The following is a 25,215-nucleotide window of genomic DNA, read 5'->3' as shown; positions in this document are numbered from 1 at the left end:
AAAAAAAAACTTTACAAGCAATTCATGAACTCATAGAAATATAAAAAAATAGAAAACAGTCACCAGATGATGTAGTGCAGTTCTACACCATTGTGAACAAGAACTACACCGCTACATGTAAACACAATTTAGACAGGGCTATCCATTTTGTCAATGGCAGTAGTTGTATCACATATTTAGTGCATGCAGTTAATGTCTGATGATTAGATGCCATCATTAATCAGTACATATCAATGTGATGAACAAAAAAAAAAAAAAAAAAAAAAAAACAGATTGAAATATATGTAATTAATTATGCAATGTGACATGCAATGTAAAAAAATATATATATATACATAAATAAACAATTAAAAAAAGAAGATATACTTACTGGTACCAGGCATGGGTCTGTATTGCTTCTAGCTGTAATCAGTAAAAAATACAGATGTATGTGTCAAGATCTGCCATCAACTAAATTCTGGGTCCAGCATATGAATAAAGGTAATGGCAATGTAAAGAATTTGTACAACTTAATGAACTCATCAGCTGCCATTGACGGGGCTAGATATATAATCCATTTGAACTGAAAGGGCCGGCAGCAAATGAATAAATCTTAATTCGCTGCTAACCCTCCAAGTTCAAATGGATTGGACTCCCACTAGTGTCAATCTCATCTAAAGGGGAAAAACAGCCAAACGATTGGATGTCTATCAGTGTAAATGGCACTGAACTGATTATTTGTGCGGTTCCTTCTGGTGTGTGCACTAGGAGGCAGTATAATGTAGACGTACTGCTAATAACGGAGACTGTCACTTAGTCAGTTGCAGTCATATTTGTCCTTACTTCTTAAAGGGAACCTCGGACTTAAAGAATTGTGGCTCTAATAAGCCATAATTGTTCTCTTTTACTAAAATATGTTATTAGAAACATATAAAATATTGCCATTGATTTAAAAATCTATATTTACTACATGTTTTGACCTACGGAGGGCGCCATGTTATATGGACGCTTGAGGGGATGACGTAGATTGTGACTGTCACTTGACGAAAAATACCGGTGTTCTGCAATTTCGGGTTCAAGCAGCGAGTCCTTACTATTTGTGTTTTTATTTAGTCTTTTATTACCTTTTCATTGCCTCAAAATACTGTTTGCATGTGTTTCCCTCTCATACTTTTAAGCAGTGTGTTTTCTTGTGGTAGCTTTAAAGCATATTGTTGATCTGTTCACCACATTATTCACATAGCGTATTTAAACCACCCTTAATTGATATAACTATGTATAAGTATTTTCTTAAGCTTCTTTAAAATGTTCAGTCGAAATGCATCTAAACAAAACAAACTGAAAGCGCATAGTAGTACTTTGGGTGTCAAATTCACCTCTTGTAGGACGTTTCGCTGGTGTAGCACATTTTGGCAGAACACCGTTTTTTTCTCCCTACTCTCGTCACGTGTCATCCCATCTTTTCTGTTCATTTCGCTTTTGCTGCTCGTTTTGTGAAATATCGACAGTGCTGTCATGTTCATTAATGTTCCTTTCAGGTTCAAATTTAAAGTGATGAAAAGATGATGTTAATGTCGCTAGAGTCATACTCTGGAAGCCAGCCAGTGTAACCATGTGACGTCACCGCCCTGCGACGTCAACAACAATGGCGACCGACTAGTTAAACTAATTTAACAAATTGTATAAAAACAAAAACATCAAAAGGGTTTTAAAAATCAAACTATTTTAACTCAATGATATTTATCTTTTAAGAACTACAAGTTTTTCTATTCATGGATGCCTTTAATGCACCATTGATGCTATTCATTAGGTAGTCTATAGAATTTTTTATTGTGTTTTAGCATTAAGCTAGTGAACATTGGTCAGGCAAATACACAATATGCATTTCTAATTGTTCCATGTTTTGTGTGACAATAAACTTCTCTATTTTATAACCTCTATTTCTTAGAATTTTTCAGTAGTTGATACATTACTTCTTGTAGTTCACTGTTTATTTCAAACGTGTAATCACGAGTCAAATATTCTGTTGTTTATTACAATTCTTTTGCCGCATGAACAATTCCTGTTGAGTCACTGTTCGCTGTCCAGCCAACTGAGATGCACTTTTCTCGGCTTGAGTGAAAAGTCGTCTTCATCGCCTGGTCCTAAATCGACTTTTTCCTGTTTTTCTATCTCCTGTGTGTCGCCTACAAAAGGAGATAACCTCAAGCCTTAACGCTCAGAGTGCGTGTGTTGGGGTGAAGGTAGTGGATGTTTTCTTTAAGTAGAAATATTAAAGGAATATCTAAGCATTTTGTCTTAAGGAAATTTTGCTACCTGACTAAAATATACCTCTCGCGTGCAAGCACACACGGAATCCCACTAAGGGGATGGTCAAGCGAGTGAATATAGTATTTTTGTATAATTGGGAAATAGTGAAGCTTGGTTTCATTGAAGAACGATTTAGAAGATGTGTTTAGAAGATGTGCTTTGGAAAAACGTTGTTTAAGATGCAATGTGAACTCTCTCTTTAAGAAAAAAGATACATTGCATATTACATTTTGTTTACATTTTGTTTTGTCTCTCTGTTTAGTGTGCAGTTTCTATGAAGGGAATTGAATGTCCAACGAGAGAGAAAGTGAGAGTGAGAGAGACTGTCTGACCTCATTTCTGGCTCCATTAATCAGAAGTTCATCAGATGAATGCACTGCTTTGATTAAATCTGTGATCCGTGGTAACAGAATGACTAACTGATGAGAGAAAATCTTTATCTATGTTTCTGTTTTACAGCATCTTTTATGCCACTGTAATCGCTCTTCCTTCCTTGTGATGACATAATGAACATAATTTTCTCTCCCAAATTTCTAATTTACAATTTGAGTGCAGTAGTATATTTGAAAGCGGGGCTTTATATATTCAATTTGCAGCTCTATTTCCAATAGAGTGCCAAGTTTTCAATATAATTGAGCTTTATTTAGCCCTTCATGTTTTTTTCTCTGAAACAGATTTTCAACACCCGGCCTGGTGTGCTCTTTGAAATCACACTAATTAGTCATAGGGATCCGAGAAAGGGCATGTTTGTCTCTGTAGCCTATTTTATAAAATTTTAGCACTAACTGAGCCATTTTTTGTTCTTGAGAAAGGCACTCAGCAAAGCACAGAACTATATATGTTGATTCATTTGATAAATTATGTGCTAGGCATTGTTGTTTTGCTCAATTTTAACTGTTTTAGAAGTATGGAATATAGATAAATAAAATATTGATTGTGAATTACTCTGAACAATAACAAAGTGTAAAGAAATTTCAAATAATCGATTAGGTGGCAATTAGCGGGCTTACCGTGAGTCTTTTGTCAGGGTTGACTTCTATCATCCCTTTGAGCAATGCTTGACAATCAGGTGGTATGAAGTGGGGCATATGAAATACTCCACTTTTCACCTTTTCAAGAAGCTGCCGTAGATTGTCATGGTCAAACGGCAAGGCACCCTGTAAAAAAAATTAAGAAATTTGTCCAAGAAAGCCAACCCATTTAACATTCGCTCATTCGCTGCCAGCCTCACCATTTCAGGTGGATTGGATGTCTACTGCCGTTAATGGCTGCTAATGAGTTATTTATGTTGCACAAATTCTTTACATTCTGTTAAATTATGCCATTACTGTTAACATGTATGGTTGTTTTTCGAATTGGTGCAAATAAACTACAGTTTAGCAGAGTCCACTCATAGCACTTACTGAGCACCCTACCAAATAGCGTACTGCAAGAATGCTATTTTTAGACCATGACGTCGCATCATAAAGCGGAAGTGGGACATTAGGCATAGGCACGCTCTCGCATACAAACCGTTATATATCTGTTAGTTTTCTCCGGTGATCTTTCAAAAACGAACATGCCGAACAAGCACTACTGATATGGAACTTGTAGAAACGACTCTAGACATTACGACACATGAAGGATGTTTTCTTCATACGTTTCCTGAAACCAAAAACTCGGAGGAAAAAATGTGAAGATTGGATCAACTTGGGCGGACGTCTAACGCCAGCAAGGTGAAGCCATTCTCATTTCATATGCAGTAAACATTTTGTTGGGCAGCGTGGTCCTTCAGAGGACGAAGAGGTAAGCCATTTTTATATTTTTTAATTATTTTTTTAGTGTGGCGTTTTGCTGTACTGCTTCTGTCTGACAATGAATGACCTGAAAAAAATAATTCAAATGGTATCTGACTACCACTGTTATCTTTTCTGTTGTAAAAAAAAAAAAAAAAAAATACTAAGTGAGAAGTGTACATAAGTTATAGAATTAATATTTTTTATTAATGAAAAAATTGAAAGTGTTTGCTGGCTGTCAACGAGTAGCATTTGCTATCGCTACACAAAAAACGCAATGTAAATTGTCCAAAAGAACAGTCAGAGACATAAGACAACCAGAGGATATGATACATAAGAAAGACAGGGCATATGGTGGTAAAGGATAGATTATTGAAACGGGAGAAGCTTAGGTCAGCTTTTTTCCATCTTTTTCAGCCGTCGACACTAAAGCCATCTCTTTAACTGAACATTTGTATGTTCCTCCACATCGTAGCTCTGTAAATATCTCCTTCGTACACTATTTCCATTCATTTACTATTGGGGACAAACAGAAGCGTGTCCCTCCCTTAGCAACAGATGCTAACGTCATAAATATTAATGAGCGGAAGTGACGTGTTGTTTGAGGTACGCCATTGCCCCTAGTAATGACTTCCTATGTCCGATGGAAAAAATAATTACTCATAGAAGATGAAAATACTTAAAACTTGAGAAAATACTTACTACAAGAAGTGCAAAAAGGATGACTCCACAACTCCACACATCTGCCCTACGACCATCATACTTCTCCCCCTAGAACGAAATATCCTTATTACACATGCGAACAATTGCACATGTATAGGCACACAGGCACTCACCCTTATTACTTCAGGGCAAGCATAATGCGGAGATCTGTAATGAAAATGAGACAATGTTTTCAAATATGTTGCCAGAGGGACAAAAATCATTAATGCAAAGTCAAAAATTGTTCCTGTTGATTTTTTTTTTTATAATAATGGACACGAGGTAGCCCTACCGATTTTAAAAACACATCCAGTTGCTTGGATTTAACCCTTTATAGAGAGAGTGACTATGGTGATTTAAATAACTTTGAATTAAATAATACATTATGATTGACATTTCCACACATTCTTTGTTCATAAAAAATAATGAAAATAAGTTCTTAACCCCATAAAAGACCAGGTACTCACATATGTAGACATCACATTTCTGATCATGTACGCAACAATAATAACATTTGGTATAATACAAGTGTGACCTATATGACCCCAAATGTGCTGTCCACATAACAGTATGTTGCTACCAGAACTTTAATGGGGTTTAAAGGTTGTTTGTTTGTTTTTTTGTTTTAAGAATAGAAAATGTGTGGAGCTGTCAATTATAATTATAATATTCAATATAATTATTATTTAGATTATTAATCTAAATAAAAATTAATATATGTATATATATTGAAATATATATAATATTGAAATGTTTATATATAATATATTAAAATTGATATGTATATATATATATATATATATATATATATATATTAGGGCTGTCAAACAATTAAAATTTTTAATCGAGTTAATTACAGCTTAAAAATTAATCGTAATTAATCGCAATTCAAACCATCTATAAAATATGCCATATTTTTCTGTAAATTATTGTTGGAATGGAAAGATAAGACACAAGATGGATATATACATTCAACATACGGTACATAAGGACTGTATTTGTTTATTATTACAATAAATCAACAAGATGGCAATAACATTATTAACATTCTGTTAAAGCGATCCATGGATAGAAAGAATTGTAGTTCTTAAAAGATAAATGTTAGTACAAGTTATAGAAATTTTATATTAAAACCCCTCTTTATGTTTTTGTTTTAATAAAATTTGTAAAATTTTCAATCAAAAAATAAACTAGTAGCCCGTCATTGTTGATGTCAATAATTACACAATGCTCATGGGTGCTGAAGCACATAAAATCAGTCGCACCCAGGCGCCAGCAGAGGGCGACAAAACTCCAAAAAACACAAGTAACAAGTGGACATTGCACTATACTGTCATTTTAATCTGCTTGAGCGGGGCATGTGCGTTAATTGCGTCAAATATTTTAATGTGATCAATTTAAAAAATTAATTACCCTGGTCAACTCTGGTCAATAACACTCTATAATTGATAAATAATGCATAAAATAGCAGTAATAACAAATTACATTATAATATATATATATATTTCCTGTTTTAACACACACAAAAATAAAAAATGAAACATTTCAAATAAATAAGGATAATATTTGCAGCTATTAAAATAATACATTAAAATATATAAGAGAATAATGGCTGTGAATGCTCATGTTTCAATAACACTGACAGCGCTACACGTCCAATCCGTTTTGACTAATGCTGATGATGTTCATTCGCACCTCCCAGTCAAAACAGATTGGACGTGTAGTTCCGTCAATGGCAGCTGATGAGTTCAATGAATGCCCTATAAAGAGCTATAAAGCCTGATTGTGTCTTACTCGATGCCGGTAGTTTTCAAATTGCCAGTTCTCTGCATTCCGAAAAGGCTAGTGTGTTTTTATAGTAGCATAAGTGCTGCAAAATATTGTGACCTGAAGAAAACGTTTAGACTTACCCACAACTAGTTTCTAGTAGACTGTCCCCAACCTGTAGTGAGGCCATGCCAAAATCAGCTATCCTTATGTTATTCTTCTCATCCAGGAGAAGATTCTCAGGTTTCAAGTCTCTGTGGCTAGATTCACAAAATGGGTAAACACATATACATCAGTCAAAATTTGAGCATTTTCCCTCTTTCAAGTCAAACTCAGCAAACAACAGGTTATCTGTCTGTAAAATATGATTATCCCATATGATTACCTGAAATTTGTCAATCATATTTGTTACAAGGGCACTCAATTGTCAAGTCATTGGCTACCACTGATGCCGCTAGACGTCCAGTCATTTTTGGTGATTAGTCGTTTAATAGTGGCAGCCTTGACTTTCCGTCATGGACCATGTCTTTAAAACTTTTACATTTTGGTACATGCTATCTATGGACACAGTAATAATTTAGATGTCATTAGTGGCGCTAGACGTCCAATCTGTTTTAACTGGAAGGAGCGAATGAACATGGCTGTATAGCGCCGTCAATGGCAGCCAATGACTTTTTTGTTGTTGTTGTTTTGTTTACATTTAATTAGGAATTGTCATATAATGGATATAAAAATAATGATTAATAATGAAATAACAATATGATTATAATTTAGACATGATGTCCACATATGTGGACATCAAGTTTTGGTTTATGTAGGCAACACTTGTATAATACCAAATGTTAATATCGGTGCTTACAGGACTGTTAAATTTGATGTTAGGTTCATGTACACCTAACCTGGCTAAAAAGAACACGCAGGAAGTCAATGTAGCTTTATGTGGCAGTAAGCCGTCTGGCAACTCTATTTTTTCAGGGAAAACAAAAGGAGGGGACGGAAAAGCAAGCGGCATAGACATAGAAGCAGGGGTGAAAGTGGGCGGGAACGGTCAGGGACGCAGTTCCGGTATAAGATTATGGGCCGGAATGCAGTTCCAGTGTAAGATTCAGGGCCGGAACGCTGTTTCGGTATACGGTGCTTTGATTCCCAAAATATGACGGCAACTGTCAAAACGATATGTAAAAAAAAAAAAATTTTTTTAAATACAAAGCTGCCACACATGCATTTCATCTCCAAGAAGAAAACAATCTTCCAAAATCAGATTTACGCACACAAGTGTCAACAACATGCATAATAAAGTGCTTTGTAGCGTAATCCGTTTCCACCGATATTTATTATTTATTTTATTCCACGGACGGCATAGAGGTTTCCCCAGCTGCTGCAGTTATTCGAGTCTGACGATGACGAGTCACGTCAATGTGCGAATGCAAGCATGTTTTCTGAAACAGCAATAAAAAAAATAATAATTAAAAAAAGGCACTGCAACAGAAAATGGATCAAATCTTTAAGAGCAAGGAAAGAGTTAAGGTGGCTTATTTATCATATTTAGTTTTATTTGCTCTGATGGGGAGGTTCAGAACATCTTAGCTGTCAATGTGCACTTTGGACTTATATTTGTTCATTTATGTTAGGCTACTTATTCATTTCCTTATGATTTAAAAAAGTCAATGTTTGCGCGATCTTCAAAATATGTTTCATTTCACTCTGCATAATATGTCATTTGTACTTATATTTCTGAATGTATGTTACTTATATCTTTTTCATTAAAAACACAACAAAAAATGTTTACATTATCTTCAATTTTAATATACATCCTATGTTCTTAAGTAGTTAAAATTAAGATTTGGGATTTAGTATGTGAGGAAATGAGGGAAAATAAAAATTAGGAGATGGAGGTTGGGGTTATAGCTGTTTTTGTTAACTTTTATTTTGCAAATCATTGAAAAAAAACAATTTTGAATGAAAATCAGTTTTTGCATGTGTTATAAAAAAAACCTGACCAAAACAGTTTTCTTTGCATTTCAGTAGTTTTGACCCCCACCCCTAAAAAAAAACAAAATAAAATAAAATTTCTGGCTCCGTGGCGACCTTCACGCCAGGGAGTTCCGGCAAGAAATTCTAACCACTTTCACACCTGCATATAAGGCAAGGAATATGTGGGGGCCACATGGCACAGGACAAAGAAAGGGTGACTAGAGAGAGGTTATCCTTTTTGTGACTAACTACTGGTATAATAAGGAAAGTAATAAATTTAGTGATGTAACGAGGTGCGCTGAGCTTATGAAGATTGTGTCGAGTAGTGAAGGGACATTTCCGCGAGGCTCGCTTCATTAAGGGGAGGTGCCGAAAATGATGATGTCGGAAAAACCTTTGTTTTTGAATAAATCTGAGTGAAAATCCCCCCATTCTGTAGCTCCATCAATGTCCAGGTTACACAAGCATAATCTGCGCCCTTTATCAAGTTACACAAGCACTTTTACTGTCCTCTGCTTGATTGTGCTCATGCCATTTTCAGAAAAAAACATTGCACAACCTGCCATATTATAATACCATTTGGGGAATCATTTTCACACACACCCACACACAACTACAGTAAGGAAATATTATATACATATGTGACAATTTAGGTACATTGAGGATTTGGTCAGAAAATATTTTGTAAATTAATTTCTTCCCAACAGACACACACACACACCAAAAATCAACAAATCACGTCGTTGAGAGACAACTGTGATTATACAATTAGCCAATGGGTGGCACCATGCATCCTTTCTCGAACCAACGGCGTTCCGCATGCAACACGTCACTTCCGCTCATTAATATTCATGAGGTAAATTCACTGGCAAAGATGTGGAAGAATATAAAAATGTTCAGTTAAAGAGATGGCTTGAGTGTCGGGGGCTGAAAAAGACGGAAAAAAAACGAGCCGACCTAAGCATAGCCTTAGCTTTTTTATCAACGTGACTGACAATGACATTCTGCTGTTTCAACAAGCTATCCTTTACCACCAGTCCTGTCTTTCTTATATATTACATCCTCTGGTTGTCCAACGTTTCTGACCGTTCTTGGGGGTAATTTAGTTAGTTTTGTGTAGCGATCACAAATGCTAGTCAGTGACAGCCAACGAACACTTTTAATTTTTCCACTAACAAATCTTAATTCTATAATTTATTTCCAGTTCCCCCTTACTAAAGTTGTTTTTTTACAACAGAAAAGATAACTGGCAGTCAGATACTAGTTTAATTCTTTTCAGGTCATTCATTGTCGGACAGAAGCAGCACGGCACAACGTCACGCTATAAAATAAGTTAAAGAAATATCGTACCTCTTTGTCCTCTGAAAGACCGTACCAACCCAACAAAATGTTTACTGCATGTGAAATGTGAATGGCTTCACCCTGGCTTCACCTAGCTGGCGCTAAAACGTCCGCGCAAGTTGATTCATTCTTCACATTTTTTCCTCCGAATTTTGGTTTCGGGAAACATATGAAGAAACGTTCTTCATATGTCGTAATGTCTAGAGTCGTTTGTACATGTTCCAAAAAAGCAATGTGTGATCCGCATGTTCGTTTTTGAAAGGTTACTGGAGAAAAGTAGCAGAATTAACATTGTTTCTATGCGAGGGTGGGTCTATAATGTCCCACTCTTGCTCTACTTCCGCTTTACGACGCGGCGTCACGGTCTAAAAATAGCATGCCTGTGGTACGCCATTGGCCCAAGTGGTTCAATGCCTCATGAGGCTTCATCTCATCATCATTATATACAGTGCCCTCCATAATTATTGGCACCCCTGAAAAAGATGTGTTTTTTAGCTTCTAATATTTTTTTTTTTAATTCAAATTATATGGGACCTTAATGGGAAAAAAAGAGAAAAATCCAACCTTCAATACAAATGCATTCATTCAGTGGGGAAAAAATCCCACATAAAGAAAAAATTATTTGAAATCAAATAATGTGTGTCACAATTATTAGCACCCCTGGTGTTAATACTTTGTACAACCCCCTTTTGCCAACAAAACAAGGTCTGGGGACTGAGATGGCCATGGGAGGAGCTTGATTTTGTGTCTGGTGAACCATTTCTGTGTAGATTTGGCCATATGTTTAGGGTCATTGTCTTGCTGAAAGACCTAGTGACGACCCATCTTGAGGTTTCGGGCAGAGGGCAACAGATTTTGATTTAATATGTCCTGGTATTTCAAAGCATTCATGATGCCATGCACGTTCCCAGGGCCTTTGGAAGCGAAACAGCCCCACAGCATAACTGACCCACCCCCATACTTCACAGTGGGTATGAGGTGCTTTTCAGCATGTGCATCTTTCATGGCACGCCAGACCCACTTAGAGTGTTTGTTGCCATCATTTGACCGAAGCACACGGTCTGAGTTGAAGCCTGGGACCGTGTGTATTTTTGTGTGAGACCAAGATTGAGCTTTTTGGCAACAAACACTCTAAGTGGGTCTGGCGTGCCACGAAAGATGCGCGTACTGAAAAACACCTCATACCCACTGTGAAGTATGGGGGTGGGTCAGTGATGCTGTGGGGCTGTTTCGCTTCCAAAGGTCCCGGGAACCTTGTTAGGGTGCATGGCATCATGAATGCTTTGAAATACCAGGACATTTTAAATCAAAATCTGTTGCCCTCTGCCCGAAAGCTGAAGATGGGTCGTCACTGGGTCTTTCAGCAAGACAATGACCCTAAACATATGGCCAAATCTACACAGAAATGATTCACCAGACACAAAATCAAGCTCCTCCCATGGCCATCTCAGTCCCCAGACCTTGGTTTGTTGGCAAAAGGGTTTTTTACAATGTATTAACACCAGGGGTGCTAATAATTGTGACACACATTATTTGATGTCAAATAATTTTTTTCTTTATGTGGGATTTTTTCCCCACTGAATGAATGCACTTGTATTGAAGGTTGGATTTTTCTCTTTTTTTCCATTAAAGTCCCATATTATTTGAATTAAAAAATATATATTAGAAGCTAAAAAACACATCTTTTTCAGGGGTGCCAATAATTATGGAGGGCACTGTAAATGATAACGCTGCGCACATTAATTCTAACAAGGACCCAAAATGTGATGTTGACTCATGCGGATGCCAGGTTTCTATGGGGTGTAGCTTTTAAATGATCAAAAATAGTCACATGCCCTACAAAGGGCCAAAAAATGTGGTCAACTCTGAGATTACCGAAGAAATGTACTGTCGATAGCAAGTAAGTTTTAGTTATCCCAAAGTTTTGTATTTCTTCTTCTACTAAAATACTTCTTGTCTTGTGGGACAATGCTGTCTCCTACAGGTCAGTCTTTGTATGATGACAGACACTGCTTCAAAAATGTGTGACACTAATTTTGAGCTCCAATATGAGAAAGGTATTTTTAACTGAAGAGCACTGACCATATGGAATAACTGTGGCAGAAATCCAGAGCGGAGATGATCTGTCTAAAGAACTTCCTGGCCTCTTTGGGGGTCAACCTGCCCTTTTTCACCAGGTAGTCAAATAGCTCTCCACCAGACACATGCTCCAACACCAGGTACCTGGCAGGACAAGAGATAAAAGCCAAGTATATGAAAGCAGGTAAGGAGACGATAGTGCTTTTGGAAACAGAAATAAACCCTAAAAATATGGCAGTGAAAGAATTAATGCAAACTCCTACTGTTTTATGAACAGAAAAGTGTTTTAATTCAGTCAGCGGGACGATACAGAGATACTCACAGATACTTGTTATTTTCATAGACATCATGCAGCTTCAGAACATGAGGATGCTCAATTAGTTTCAGAATTGCTATTTCTCTCTCCACCTGCAGTAACAGATGGAGGGAGAGCAGGATGGGGCGACGTTTAGAAAGATAGAGAAAGGCTGTTAGAATTAATAATTGGGTTGGGGCACATATGTAAATACTGTGAAAAAAAGAGATAGTGCTATAATAGTGATTAGATATGGTGGACATCTTCAAAGGTTTTGCATTTAAAGCAAGGGCGTAGGTTTGGTCTCAACATTGGTTGGGATGATATAACAGCATAACCTGCATGTAGACTTTTTGCTTGGAACGGGACATCAATAAGACTAAACAGATTGTTGAACAGGGGTGAGGGCTACATTCCTCACAAATATGAACCTAATTAATTGATAAGCCAAATGATCAATGCAAAATAAATCTGTATTGACTTATACTAACTTTCATGTGTATTGGTTCAGGTGATACAACGTTCGATTCAAACCTTTGTTTCCAAAAACTACTAAAGAAACATTTTGAAGTGCCTCTGGGGGACACTGGAGCACCCCTAGACTCAAACTAAAGTATTGTAATATAAAAGTGATTTGGGAACAAAATTATTGAAAAAAAAAATCTGAAATATCCAAGGACTGATCTACATCTGAGGCATACCCAAGACTCAAACCAAAGTACTCTCATAACTCTGATTTGAGATTTCATTTCACAGATTTTTTTTTTTTAATGTTAGTTGATGTTCATGTTGATGTCAGTGTTGACCTGAAGTGGACCCATTCTTGGACAGCTCCCCCGTTTTTTTGTTTTTGTTTTTTTGCTTGTTTTAATAAAGGTACTTGCACTCTGAAGCTACCGCATTGCCATACCGTAATGCACATAGTGCAAACAATGATCCAATTGAGGGACAGCTAGCTTGATTTTATTATTCCTTGTGGAGGCTGGCCTGACCGCAGTAGTTTTACAGGTTAGCAAGTTCGCACAGTTTAATGTTATGCTAACTCTGATGCAGGTCGGACTTTCAGCAGCAAAATTAGTGGTGTTTCCCGCTACCTCCACAATATTGACATCTTTTTACATTACTAACAGTGGCTGCTGCTGGCCGGAAAAAAATATTCCTTGTCTTTGACGGGGGCGAAGGAGGTGGCATGTTGTCGACATGAATCTATCAGGGCTGTGTGAATGTGCATATGTGTCCGTGTGGTGAGTCATATCATCATCTAATCAAACATGCGTTTGAGATAAGCCAATGGATCGGCACATTCAAGTGAAAAGGGATAAATGTAAGTCTGAACATGATGAAAATAACTCACTTAGTAATTGTAGGGTCTATTCTATCCTTACAACATATTGGAAGACAATCTAAATTGCCCATATAACTGAACTCATTACATAATGCAAATATGGTTGCTTAAAAGTTGGTGGGAATGATTTGAGCATCCTGAAAAGTTTGTAGTGTTATGTCCCTACCGTCCCTCTGCAAACCTACGCCCTTGGTTTCAAGACAGAAAACAATGAGAGAAAAGAATGCAAAAGAGGGTTAGTAAATTAAATACTTGATGGAAACATTTCACAAGAATTCGATAATGCGTGCAACATTGACTACCTCGCAACACTATGTAGCATTAAATTTTTAATCAGTCGGATTGGACAGAATTGTAAATTCTACACTCCCAAGTTCTTGGGCAAGGTTAAAGGAAAGTGCTTTCAATGTCCATGGATGGATTGGTTCGGTGAGGAACATCTTGAGAACCCTGACCTCAGGCTAAAATGAATGGGGTACACACAAACTTATTTTAAACTGTGGGCTCGATTTTTTAAAATACTCTTGCAGTGTGTGATGAAATTGTAAAAATAAAATACTGTACTATCACTGAGTTTCGGAAATGCGATTTAGTCTTATCTAAAAAGCTTTACTGTTTCACAGCCACCACTCTTCGATCCCAATTTGTGCATTGCCAAACATTGCGTTGTGGTTGTGTTTTAACCGCCAACCTTAAGTAAGAGGCCACTATAGTTGACAATGACTAGACATTACATCTAGTCAAAGAACCATTTCAACTTGCTGTGGGGCTACACACTGGTGCCCAGATGCAAAAGGATGAATTCTTAAAAAAAAACAAAAAAAAGAGGGGATCAACGCAGGTAGACTAGGACTGGGAAATAAATCTATTTTCTGAATTAATCCAAAAAACGAATGTAGCAAACAATTCTTCAATACATTATTCTATGACAAAGTTTGGGGGCTGACAGCACAAATAGGGTGAGAGAAAAAGGAAATCAAGACAGAAGTTTTGTACAACTCATTGATTGCTATTGACAACAATAGACATCCAATTCATTCCAACTCGAGGGCTGGCTGTGAATTCCTCCTATTTCAGTGCCATTAACAGCACTAGACGTCCAACCATGTTGGCTGTGAGGGGCAAAGGGACATATGTTCATTCACCCCTTCCAGTTAAAATGGATTGGATGTCTAGTGCTGTCAATGGCAATCAATGTGTTCAATGAGTGCCCTAAACTTGTTTTGTGCTTTCTCTCTCTTTTGATTTTATTATCTGCTTCATAAATAGGGGGAGAGAAAAAAAAAAGATCGTTAATCAAATTTTCTGATGAAAAAATCATACATATTTAGGTCATAAACCAGTACACACTAGATTATGTGCTTTAGAAAGCCTTGTGTGCAGTGTATCTGCACAGTGATACCTACTAGTAGAGGTATGTACTGTAATACAACATAGTAGTCAATGGGCATCTTTACAATGAAATACAAATCCGCAGACATGGGACCAGACTTGACATGCACTGTATGAATAGCAGTTACCAACCTGAAACCATGAAGTTGCAATTATTCCTATTTCAGTTTATCACCTTTTACAGAAAAAGCTGTGTTTATTTCCCCAAGTTTGACGTTTCAAATGCCATTTAGAAACTCAGTAAGGGCAGGATGTGGTGTCTAAGCAGTAAGCAGTTCAATTAAGTCGTCTTCACTGTTCTTTATACAAAATGGTCCCATATACAGATTGGCAGCAGTGAAGGAGTGATTACAGTATGTGGTCTTGTGGGTAGCCATTGAAATGACAGCTAATGTAAGGTACCTTCATGAGAACTGATTCTGACAGTTTTTCTCTGTTGACAATCTTTATGGCCACTTTCTGTCCGGTTATACAGTGGACCCCTAACTTCACCAGGCCTGAAACAAAGAGAGGTACACAATTAAAGATGAACATTAAGATTAATCCTAAACAATGAAAAAAAAAAAATTTCATTCAAACTAAATGGGAGCCAAGAGAACGAACATCAAGGAAGATGATGACTTCAAATGACAGATTAAATTACAATATTTATAGGATAAGTCTAGGTTAAAAGAAAAACTCTGGCTTGAATCAATCTATCCATCTATCCATTTTCTCTAGCACTTCATTAAGGTTATTGATGAGCTGGAGCCTATGCCAAATTATTTGGAGCAGGACACTGGTTGCCAGAAAATCGAACTCGAAAATCGGAAAAAAAATAAAATAAAATAAATGAATGAATAAAACATCTAAAAAGTTGTGCTAACTTAAGATTTTAAGTAAGTCAAATTTTCAAGTATTTTCAGATACTTGCTATTTTGAATATTCATAACTCAGTTATGTTATTATCGATAAAATGAGTTGTGCTAACTTGAATTATATATACCGTATATATATTAGGCATGTGTCGGTATGATAAACTTCAGCAAAAATATCAGGGTTTCACGGAATCACGGTATTGCAATTACAGTTCTAAAATGTGTTACTTTGAGATATCTGGGTTAAAAAAAACTTTTTTCCATCGAGCAAAATTTGTATTTTTCAAAACATATTAGCAAATTGGAACATATGTACAATGTTAAGTTAAAATAAGTAAAAGAATAACAAAAAATATTCTAAATAAAATTAAAATAAATGCAGTCCTTTAGGTGAGCGTGAACACACAGCCACAGCTTAACATTACTATCATCAGAAAAAAAATAATACAATTATTTTCCATAAAAAGCAAATGTGTATGACTCGTATGATGTTTACATTATACACACACTCTCTTTCCCAACACAGACAGTTGCCAGAGAGAGAAAAAACACATTTTACCACCGCTAGACACACTAAACATGCTGGAGTTAACTCTCGTGGCTGGTGGGAAACGTTCATGATAATGTTTACTAACCTTTAATTTTGTACAAATGCGAAATCATATTGGAGGTATTGCCTCCTCAGCAGCCACCCTCCGCAAACGTGTTTTACATGTCGGTTGGCCCTCCTCCTCTACGCCGCGGCAGTCTGTAAGTTTTCTTTAGCCGAAGTATACCAGCGATTTCGTTTTCTTTGATGGGGGGGGGGCTCAAGAGTTTCACCTCCTCCAGCCATCGTGTAGCACAGCTGACTCACTGACACTGAGCAACAACCGGTGGCGGAGGATTGAACTTTGCAGCTGCAAGCGAGGGATTTCTCCCAGCATTTATGGTACATAAAAATAGCTAATACCTTAGGGACGGTATGACAGAACATTTTTGCAGTTTTGAAACCGTGACATTTTCATACCACGGTATACCTTGAAACCGGTGATCGGCACATGGCTAATATATGTGTTATCTTTATATTAAGTTTTGGAGCAACACTTACATTTCTGAGCAAGCAGAACTGTAATATAGAACTTGCAATATAAGTTGAAATTTGAAGTTGTACTTAATTGAAATTTTGAGATGTGCTTCCTTAAAATAATAAGTTGTGTGAACTTAACCCTAGCCTCACTCATGATGCCTTCAAAAAAGTGCGCTAGAAACAGCTTTAGTCAGCCAGACTGTTGCTCACTTAGCTATGCATTGCGCTGTTATTGAGGAGACCCATATTTGAATCCTGCTTGTATTACCATTATAATACATATAATAATATAGATCTTTAAACTAAAGTTCTGCTTATTTAAAATCCAATGTTTTGGGAGATAACTTGTAAGACTTGAAAATGCAATTGAAATAGGTTGACTTCAAATTTCATGTTGTGCTAATGTTTTTTTTTTTTTTTTTTTTTTTTTTTTAATCAGTCCAGGGCACATACAAACATTGACAAACAAAACAAACAGTTTTGAGTCAGTGAGCAAGCATGCAAACTCTGCACAGGACGACTTGACTAATACTTTCTAAATTACCAACCAGACCTTTTGATGTTCAGGATGAACTGTTAACCACCAGTCCTCTATGCCGCTTTGTACATGATTACAGTATTTGAGATAATAAATATGGCTGATATTAGATTTTAGTTTTAACGACTTGTGACTAGAATACAAAGGTATTTCAACAGGAACATTACAAAATACAAAATGATGGAGCTGTATAAAAAGATATGTATCAATACAATAATACTGCATGCTTTTGCACCTTAAAAAAAAAAAACAACAAAAAACATTAGTTAGAAAGTTCGAGTCAAACTATTTCATTGTATTTATCTTCAGGTATTGATGGGGGGGGAAAAAAAAAATATATATATATATATATACACACATATGTAGACTAATTAACACCTTAAGTAAATTAAGCTAAGGCAGACAACCTAATATGTTCTTTTATGTTTTGTACTATCAATGCATGAACTCTCGTGCTTATATTTACAGCTGACCATAACTGACTCTAAGTGGGGAGTGGTATAGGCCTACACTCTCAACTGATCGACAGCTGGTTGCAGCATACACACAAGTAATACTTATTGAGAAATTTGAGTCTTTAATAAGCTTAACACATCATTAAGAGCCTCCATAAATGCATTGGGACATCATGCCAACTCCATAGATCAAGGCCAAACTTGAGATTTGAGTCCAGAATGACAGAACTGTAATAGACATGGTCACCACTAGTTCACTGTGCTGCCGCAAAGACAGCCACCATGATAAATGACTACTGTATACTGTCAATACAGTTAACCTTTGATAGGGTCATCATCGAACTCAATGGCAGCCACTCTCGGCGCTAGACGTCTGATCTATATGACTGGGAGAGGCTGGAAGGGAATATAGCAAATATTCATTTCTTTACGTTATGTTATTGGCGGCCAGAGTGTATTATTCACTTTAATTGGTTTAAGATAGTTTTTTGCTAACATTATTTTAGGAACTCAGTAGCTGTCATTGATGCCATTTAACGTCCACATTTACCCCTACCAGTCAAAATGGATTGGACGCCTATAGCACTGTCAAAGGCACTGAAAGATGAGCATTCACTGCTCGTCCTCCCAGTTTAAATGATTGGATAGTGTTGTCAATAGCAGGCAATGAGTTAAATACGAAAAGAATCTACTTTAAAGGGTTATTGGGGGGCATAACCAGAGTTCATTCCTGGTTTTATTCATTTAAAAAAAAGTATATATATGTATTAATGTATCATTTATTTATTCATAAAAATATATTTAAATTTTTTTTTAAAGAATATAATAATTCATAAAAGATTTTTAAAAACTATTTAAAATATATTTAAATATATATATTTTTTAAAAATATATTTTAAAGAATATAATAATTTATAAAATAAAAATACAAATACCTAATTATTAAGGACATGACTCAGTCTTTTTTTATTACCAAAAAAAAAGTCACTTGTTCTACAAGAGGTAATTAAGGTATGCCAGACACCATAAAAATGCAACATTATATAGACTTCATCTTGTCACGTTGTGTGGGTGAACCTAATGAAGTGACTTTTCCTAACAAGGAAGTAGTAAAGTGCCAAATGAAATGTTGCATTAGCAGATTCAAACTAACAGTAAGGTCGTTCCTACCAGTCTGTCCCTTCCCGAGGGTCTTCTCCAGCCGGTAAGGCCCCACATACTGGTTGGACTGGCCCAAGTCCTTGCTGCTCATCTTTCCCGACATTGCACTAAATTGCCAATTTCAATCCAGACAATCAGGAGCGCCGTGGGCCCGTTTCGACTCGCAATGCAGCAAGGCTCATCCCACGAGACTTTGGCGTCGGAGGTGGTCGTGATCTGACGCCGGGCCCTCCTGCAGGCTACTCCCATTCACTTGTTTGTCGTAGAAGCCTCCGAGAGCTTCAACCCACCCTCCTCCCGAATGTAAAATAATAATAATTTAAAAAACAACTATTAACTAAAGTAGCAAACCATTTTGGGCTTTTACCGGGGTGAGCGGGGTTTACGTAGAAAAACGTGGAGATCAGAGGAGGATGACGTGACAGTGGAGGTGCTTACAAAAATATGAATAGCCACCCCACTCCCTGTTGTAGACTAAATGAGCTGACTGCTTATTTCAGTGCAAGCGTTTGATCTTACTCAGACGAGAACAGGAAGACTAACAAGATTGATTTCTGCAAGTGCAGAGTCTCAAATATCCCAAGTCAGAACGCCTCAATCCATGCCCTGATCGATACCAGGGACCCCCCCGCTTTTCTCCTAATGTCAAAAATACATTTCCGAGCTGGCTGGTTCTCCTCTCGAACATCGATGGGGTCGCTTCTGCCTTTACGTGCTCGTTCGACGTTAGTCCAGATAATCGTCTATTATCGCAGCAGCAGCAGCGGCACCAGCATTCAGAATGGCTTTTCCAATATCCGGTACACACTTTGGCTCACCCCCTCCTCGGCCCTGCATCAGGAAATAGAGGAAGAAGGGAGGAGGGCGGATGGGGGGGGGGGCGTCAAAGAGGCGCGGACAGACCGGGCCAGAGCCGAACCCAGCCCGATTCCGTACGGAGATATCCGCTATTTGGATCAAGAGAACCGGGAAAAGTGGTGATCCAGGAAGCACGAAGCGGCATACTCGCCTCAGACGACCGGGTAGACAGCACGTCTACCCTCCCTTGTTTCAAACATGCTCATTATTATCTCCTCCTTATCACGACCCAAAAAAATAAGGGAAAAAAATGGAGAGAAAGGACGTTTCAGAAGTTGCACATCACTGCCGGGATGTGCTTCATCTACTCTGCGGGTCCGGAACGCTCCCCTTCTCTTTAATCCACCTCCCCTCCTCTATTCATCCAATACGGTCAGCATCAGCATCCGGGTTCCGCTTTCCCCTCCCTTTGCCTGCTCTCTCCTCCCCTCCTCCATCACTAGCTCCCTTTCTCTTTTATGTTCTACCAGCAAAGTTGCATCCAATACCATGCACTGCTGTTACAACCAAATCACAATACTGTACCAAAAATAGATGGGTGAGTTTCATCAGGAACAGGATAAATCAAGTTAATGACCCATTTTGACCCTGAACGGACATAGTGAAAGTAATAACAACCATAGGCGGAGTTTGACTTTTGGGGCAGGGGGTGCACAACACGTTGATGACCCCAAAATGCAGTGTCAGCAATACAATTTACTTACAAGGATATTATAATAATATAAGACGGTGTTTTTTGCATTGAAATAAGACTGAAAAAGTGGGGGTCGTCTTATATTCGCGGTCTAGACGTTATACCCATTCACGACGCTAGATGGCGCCAGATATCATTGAAGCGATGTTCTGTCATGACAGATCTCAGCTACTCTCAAGTTTAACCACTTTGCATTATTTTATTGCAATGTTTTCCCTTATTCAGATTTGTTTCAAGACTACAGTTACAGTTAGACTTCACTTTGATGGTTAATGCAGTTATTGCAATTTTGTTGTTTTATCACAATAGATTGGTTTATTTACATTTCAAAAACCAGAAGCCATTCATTTACGAATGTGATTGCACTTTAGTTTACATATTTAAAAGTATAGATATTAAGTTTTGAATTAGGCAAAATAACATCATTTTTCTCTCAAATATATTGTTATAATCATTTGTTTCAGATGTACTGTAATTATTTTCTGTATAAAAATGAATTTGGTGTTCAAAATGTCTTTTTTCAAACTTGAGTCTTGAAAAAGAGGGGGTAGTCTTATAATCAGGGTCGTCTTATATTCGGGCCAATACGGTAACTGTGCCCCACAAATCAAGTTAATGACTCATTTTGACCCTGAACGGACATAGTGAAAGTAATACCAACCATAGGCGGAGTTTGACTTTGGGGCAGGAGGGGCACAACACGTTGATGACCCCAAAATGCAGTGTCAGCAATACAATTTACTTACAAGAATATTTATAATAATAAGTTGACAATGAGCGTTTTTTTGTTTCCCATCATTCTAGATGGGAATTCTAAATCAGGCTGCTTAGGCAATACCTTTCGCCAAGATCGTCATCCATTGAATATGGTACGCCCGCCGGTGTCGTGCCAATGTAGTTACCCCAGTCAAAAATTGTATCCCCTGGGCGGACTCATATGGAGATAGATTTGTGTCATTATTTTTCCTTCAAAAAAGTTGCTTCAATCAAAATATATATTCTCAACCCCAAAAAAATCGCTTCAATCAAAAAAAATGTTTGAATGCAAAAATAAACTCAAAACTAAAAAAATGCATGTGAAAGCTATTTTTCTTTGATTTTTTTTTTTTTTTTTGATTGAAGCAACTTTTTTGATTGAAGTAATGTTGAATTTGTGTTTGGGCTAGTACATATTTGTCTTTATTTTTCAATCAAAAAATAAGTTGCTTGAAAAAATATATTTTCAACAAGAAAAATCACTTCAATCAAAAAAAAAAAAAATCAATCATGGAAAAAGTTTTTGAATGCGAAAAAAATATTTCAGATTGAAAAATTTCATTCATGGAAAAAGTTTTCTTTGACTTGAAGCAATCCTTTTTGTGTTTGGGGCATATTATGAGTAGGACATTTGTGTCGAAATCATTTAATCCCCCCAAAAAGTTGCTTCAATCAAAAAAAAATATTTTCAATCAAAGAAAAAAATCATTTGAAAAATAAAATTGCCCTTCCATAATTTTTTTTTTTTTTTTTAAGTATATGCAAAGCAAATGACCGTCTAAGTTGCTAAGTCACATGATCTGTTAGAAAAAATCATTTTGACCCATTATAAAAATATATGTTTTTGTTCATTTCATTCATTTTTGTTGCAGTTTTATTGCTTTACAACTTTTATATCTATATACCCTACCCACCGACGTCACAAAACCACGTGCTCGCTGTATGGTTCCGCCCACTTATCCGTCATTTTGTCTCTGTATTAGCATTGGTTTCAATTGATCGAGGAATTTAAAATGCATTTCATGGAAGACCCGGTGCTTTCTGATGCCGTAAACTCACTGGATGTGTTGCATAAAAGGCGTTATGTGGAAAAGCTTCGTTCTATACAGTCGCCAGATCCATATTTGATGCCTAAATCGATGATTTTTGACCGGCTGCCTTCGCCGTCTCTGCCTGACCCTGATATTTACAACTATCTTGTCCACACAAAATCAGCCTATTCTCACAAAAGTTTGAAAAACTTTAAGAGCTTGGAGGCTTATAAATGCTACGTTGCTGGTTGGGTGAAACAGGTCCTCGTACACGAAAATTCGGCAGGAATCTTGTGCTCGGAAGGTGAGTTACGAAATTTTCAATTCAAAATCTTTTGTTCTTGCTAACATCCACTGTCAAGTCTAATGTATTTCATGTCATTTGTCAATGGAGCTAGGGCTTTTAATGTTTATATGGTTTAGCGATAGCACTCTCACTACATACATACGTGTATGTTGTCGGCGATTAGCCTAGCAATGATCTTAATTGTGGTTGTCAGCCCAAAACCCTCTAAATATATATTAAATGCATCTTACCAGATATAAAATGACTACTACATAATCTGTGGTAATCGTTTGGAGCCCAGTTTTCTCGTCGAATTGCAGCAGCCCATCTCGCTCTCTCCTCTCCGTGTCCCTCGGAATCCGGTAGAACTTCAAGTCTCTCCGTCTATCTTCTCTGTTGTTGCAACCGACCGCCACACACGCCGTCACCATTTTGATTATTAATGTTAACGAGCAGAAAAACACGCCGTAAATAGGAGGAATGTACGTAGCCGTAACAGGTCAACACAATGTGTTGACGGACAAGTGGGCGGCACCAGTCAGGAGAGCGGAGTTGTGACGTCACGTGGGTAGGGTCTATAGGAAAGTCAATTACATGCAATCACACTTTTCGGCCACCAGGGGGCCTGGGCCCCCTTTAAAATCTGCTTATGATAACAACAGTACAATATCTTGATTAATGGGCAACTGAAGAGCTTTCCGGATTTTGGTGAGATAATCTTGCTGAACAACTTGAAAAAAAAAAAACCTCGTATCCTATTTTTCTTAGGTGTAGTAGTGGAGAAAAATGTAGATAAGTGCTATTATATCCAGGTAGCAGACAAAATTGATACCGGCAGACATTTTAAATATCAGCGGTTTTGGCCAATCAAATGCGAGTACAGTGGTACCTCTACATACGAAGTTAATTCGTTCTAGGACCTTGCTTGCAAGTAGAAATGGTCGCATGTTAAGTAGGATTTTCCCATACGAATACATTATAACTCCTTAAATTGGTTCCACAGCCCGAAAACCTACACTAAATCCTTAATAAATGCTGTTGGTACTATTGCAAATAGCAATTACACAGAGCAAAACAAATACAGTGCTGGCCAAAAGTATTGTTACACCTGCAATTCTGTCAGAAAATGCTCCATTTCTCTCAGAAATATCTTCATTCATTTATTTTGCTTGCAATGAAAAAACACAAAAGAGAATGAAAAAAAAAAATCATTATCATTTTACACAAAACTCCAAAAATGGGCCGGACAAAAGTACTGGCACCCTCAGCCTAATACTTGGTAGCACAACCTTTAGACAAAATAACTGTGAACAACTGCTTCTGGTATCCATCAATGAGTTTCTTACAATGCTCTGCTGGAATTTTTGACCATTCTTCTTTGGCCAACTGCTCCAGGTCTCTGAGATTTGAAGGGTGCCTTCTCCAAACTGCCGTTTTCAGATCTCTCCACGGGTGTTCTATGGGATTCAGGCCTGGACTCATTGCTGGCCACTTTAGAAGTTTCCAGTGCTTTCTTTCAAACCATTTTCTAGTGCTTTTTGAAGTGTGTTTTGGGTCATTGTCCTGCTGGAAGACCCATGACCTCTGAGGGAGACCCAGCTTTCTCACACTGGGCCCTACATTATGCTGTAAAATTTGTTGGTAGTCTTCAGACTTCATCATGCCATGCACACGGTCAAGCAGTCCAGTGCCATAAAATATTACTACCAAAGCAGTTGTAATTGCAATAATTTTCTGGGAGAAATTGAAAATTACCTGGCAGAATTTCAGGGGTGCCAATACTTTTCCCCAGCACTGTAAATTATGAATAAAAATCGGAATAGTAATATAATACTAGTAATAATAATATTATTAATACCTGTTTAATGTAACGAATCGGGTTCTAATGTTGCAGCTGTATTTTTGGGTGGTGTACCTGAACGCATCGCGTGGCTGACTTGACAGACTGAGACAGGGACTTTTTACTTTCACTTTGTTCAGCTGCGGCAGACAGTAGGCATGTTGTTGTTGCACAAGTTCTGAAATAAATGATTAAAAACGTGACTAAGCTTGTGATTTTTTGGCGGTTACCACAATAATAATACTTTATAATTAACGTATGTAGACTGGCGAACGGAGGTCGGAGGAGGGCCGTCGAGATCGTAGATATTCTACGGCCATATTGTCGGGCCAGTTCACAGACGCGCGCACCATACTTTTCACTCATATTTTTCTATCATTTCCATCTTCATTTCAATGGAAAGCCTCACCTTTTTTTTTCATCACTTGAACACTGCATTCTTGGAACCTATGTTGATTTCTCTCACAAGAAAATCTGCCATGCGTCTGTCTTGCGGGAAAACAAAGAAACTGTGGCGCTGTCATAAAGCCTCGTATCTCGAGCACGTCGTTGGATGTAGAAACAAATGGCGAGTCAAATTTTACGTCGGATGTCGGATGATTGCGTGTCAAAGCAACCGTATGTCGGGTTACCACTGTATTTCAGATAATCCCCCATTGTTCGTGACCAGTGTTGTTACTGTAATCTGCTTAGTTTTTTCAGTAACGAGTA

At 37.4% G+C, this 25,215-nt stretch overlaps 1 protein-coding gene across 3 annotated transcripts in view; it reads right to left on the bottom strand.

The window, feature by feature from the left end:
* Positions 1-20,253, bottom strand: part of brsk1b (BR serine/threonine kinase 1b) — a 45,970-nt gene extending 25,717 nt beyond the window's left edge. For all 3 annotated transcript variants that reach the window (XM_057817166.1, XM_057817167.1, XM_057817168.1), the window contains exons 1-9: positions 19,049-20,253; positions 15,362-15,456; positions 12,250-12,335; positions 11,931-12,071; positions 6,677-6,793; positions 4,901-4,934; positions 4,767-4,835; positions 3,300-3,446; positions 371-402 (exon numbers count right to left, since the gene is read on the bottom strand). In XM_057817166.1, the coding sequence (XP_057673149.1) occupies positions 371-402; positions 3,300-3,446; positions 4,767-4,835; positions 4,901-4,934; positions 6,677-6,793; positions 11,931-12,071; positions 12,250-12,335; positions 15,362-15,456; positions 19,049-19,142 (815 nt within the window). In that variant the 5' untranslated portion in view covers positions 19,143-20,253. The remainder of the gene's footprint in view (positions 1-370; positions 403-3,299; positions 3,447-4,766; positions 4,836-4,900; positions 4,935-6,676; positions 6,794-11,930; positions 12,072-12,249; positions 12,336-15,361; positions 15,457-19,048) is intronic.
* Between the last annotated feature and the right edge of the window lie 4,962 nt (positions 20,254-25,215).

The sequence above is a fragment of the Corythoichthys intestinalis genome, chromosome 16, assembly GCF_030265065.1.
Source record: "Corythoichthys intestinalis isolate RoL2023-P3 chromosome 16, ASM3026506v1, whole genome shotgun sequence".
NCBI classification, from domain to species: Eukaryota; Metazoa; Chordata; class Actinopteri; order Syngnathiformes; family Syngnathidae; genus Corythoichthys; species Corythoichthys intestinalis.
Note: the sequence above shows the minus strand (reverse complement) of the source record. Positions and strands in the feature narration are given on the sequence as shown.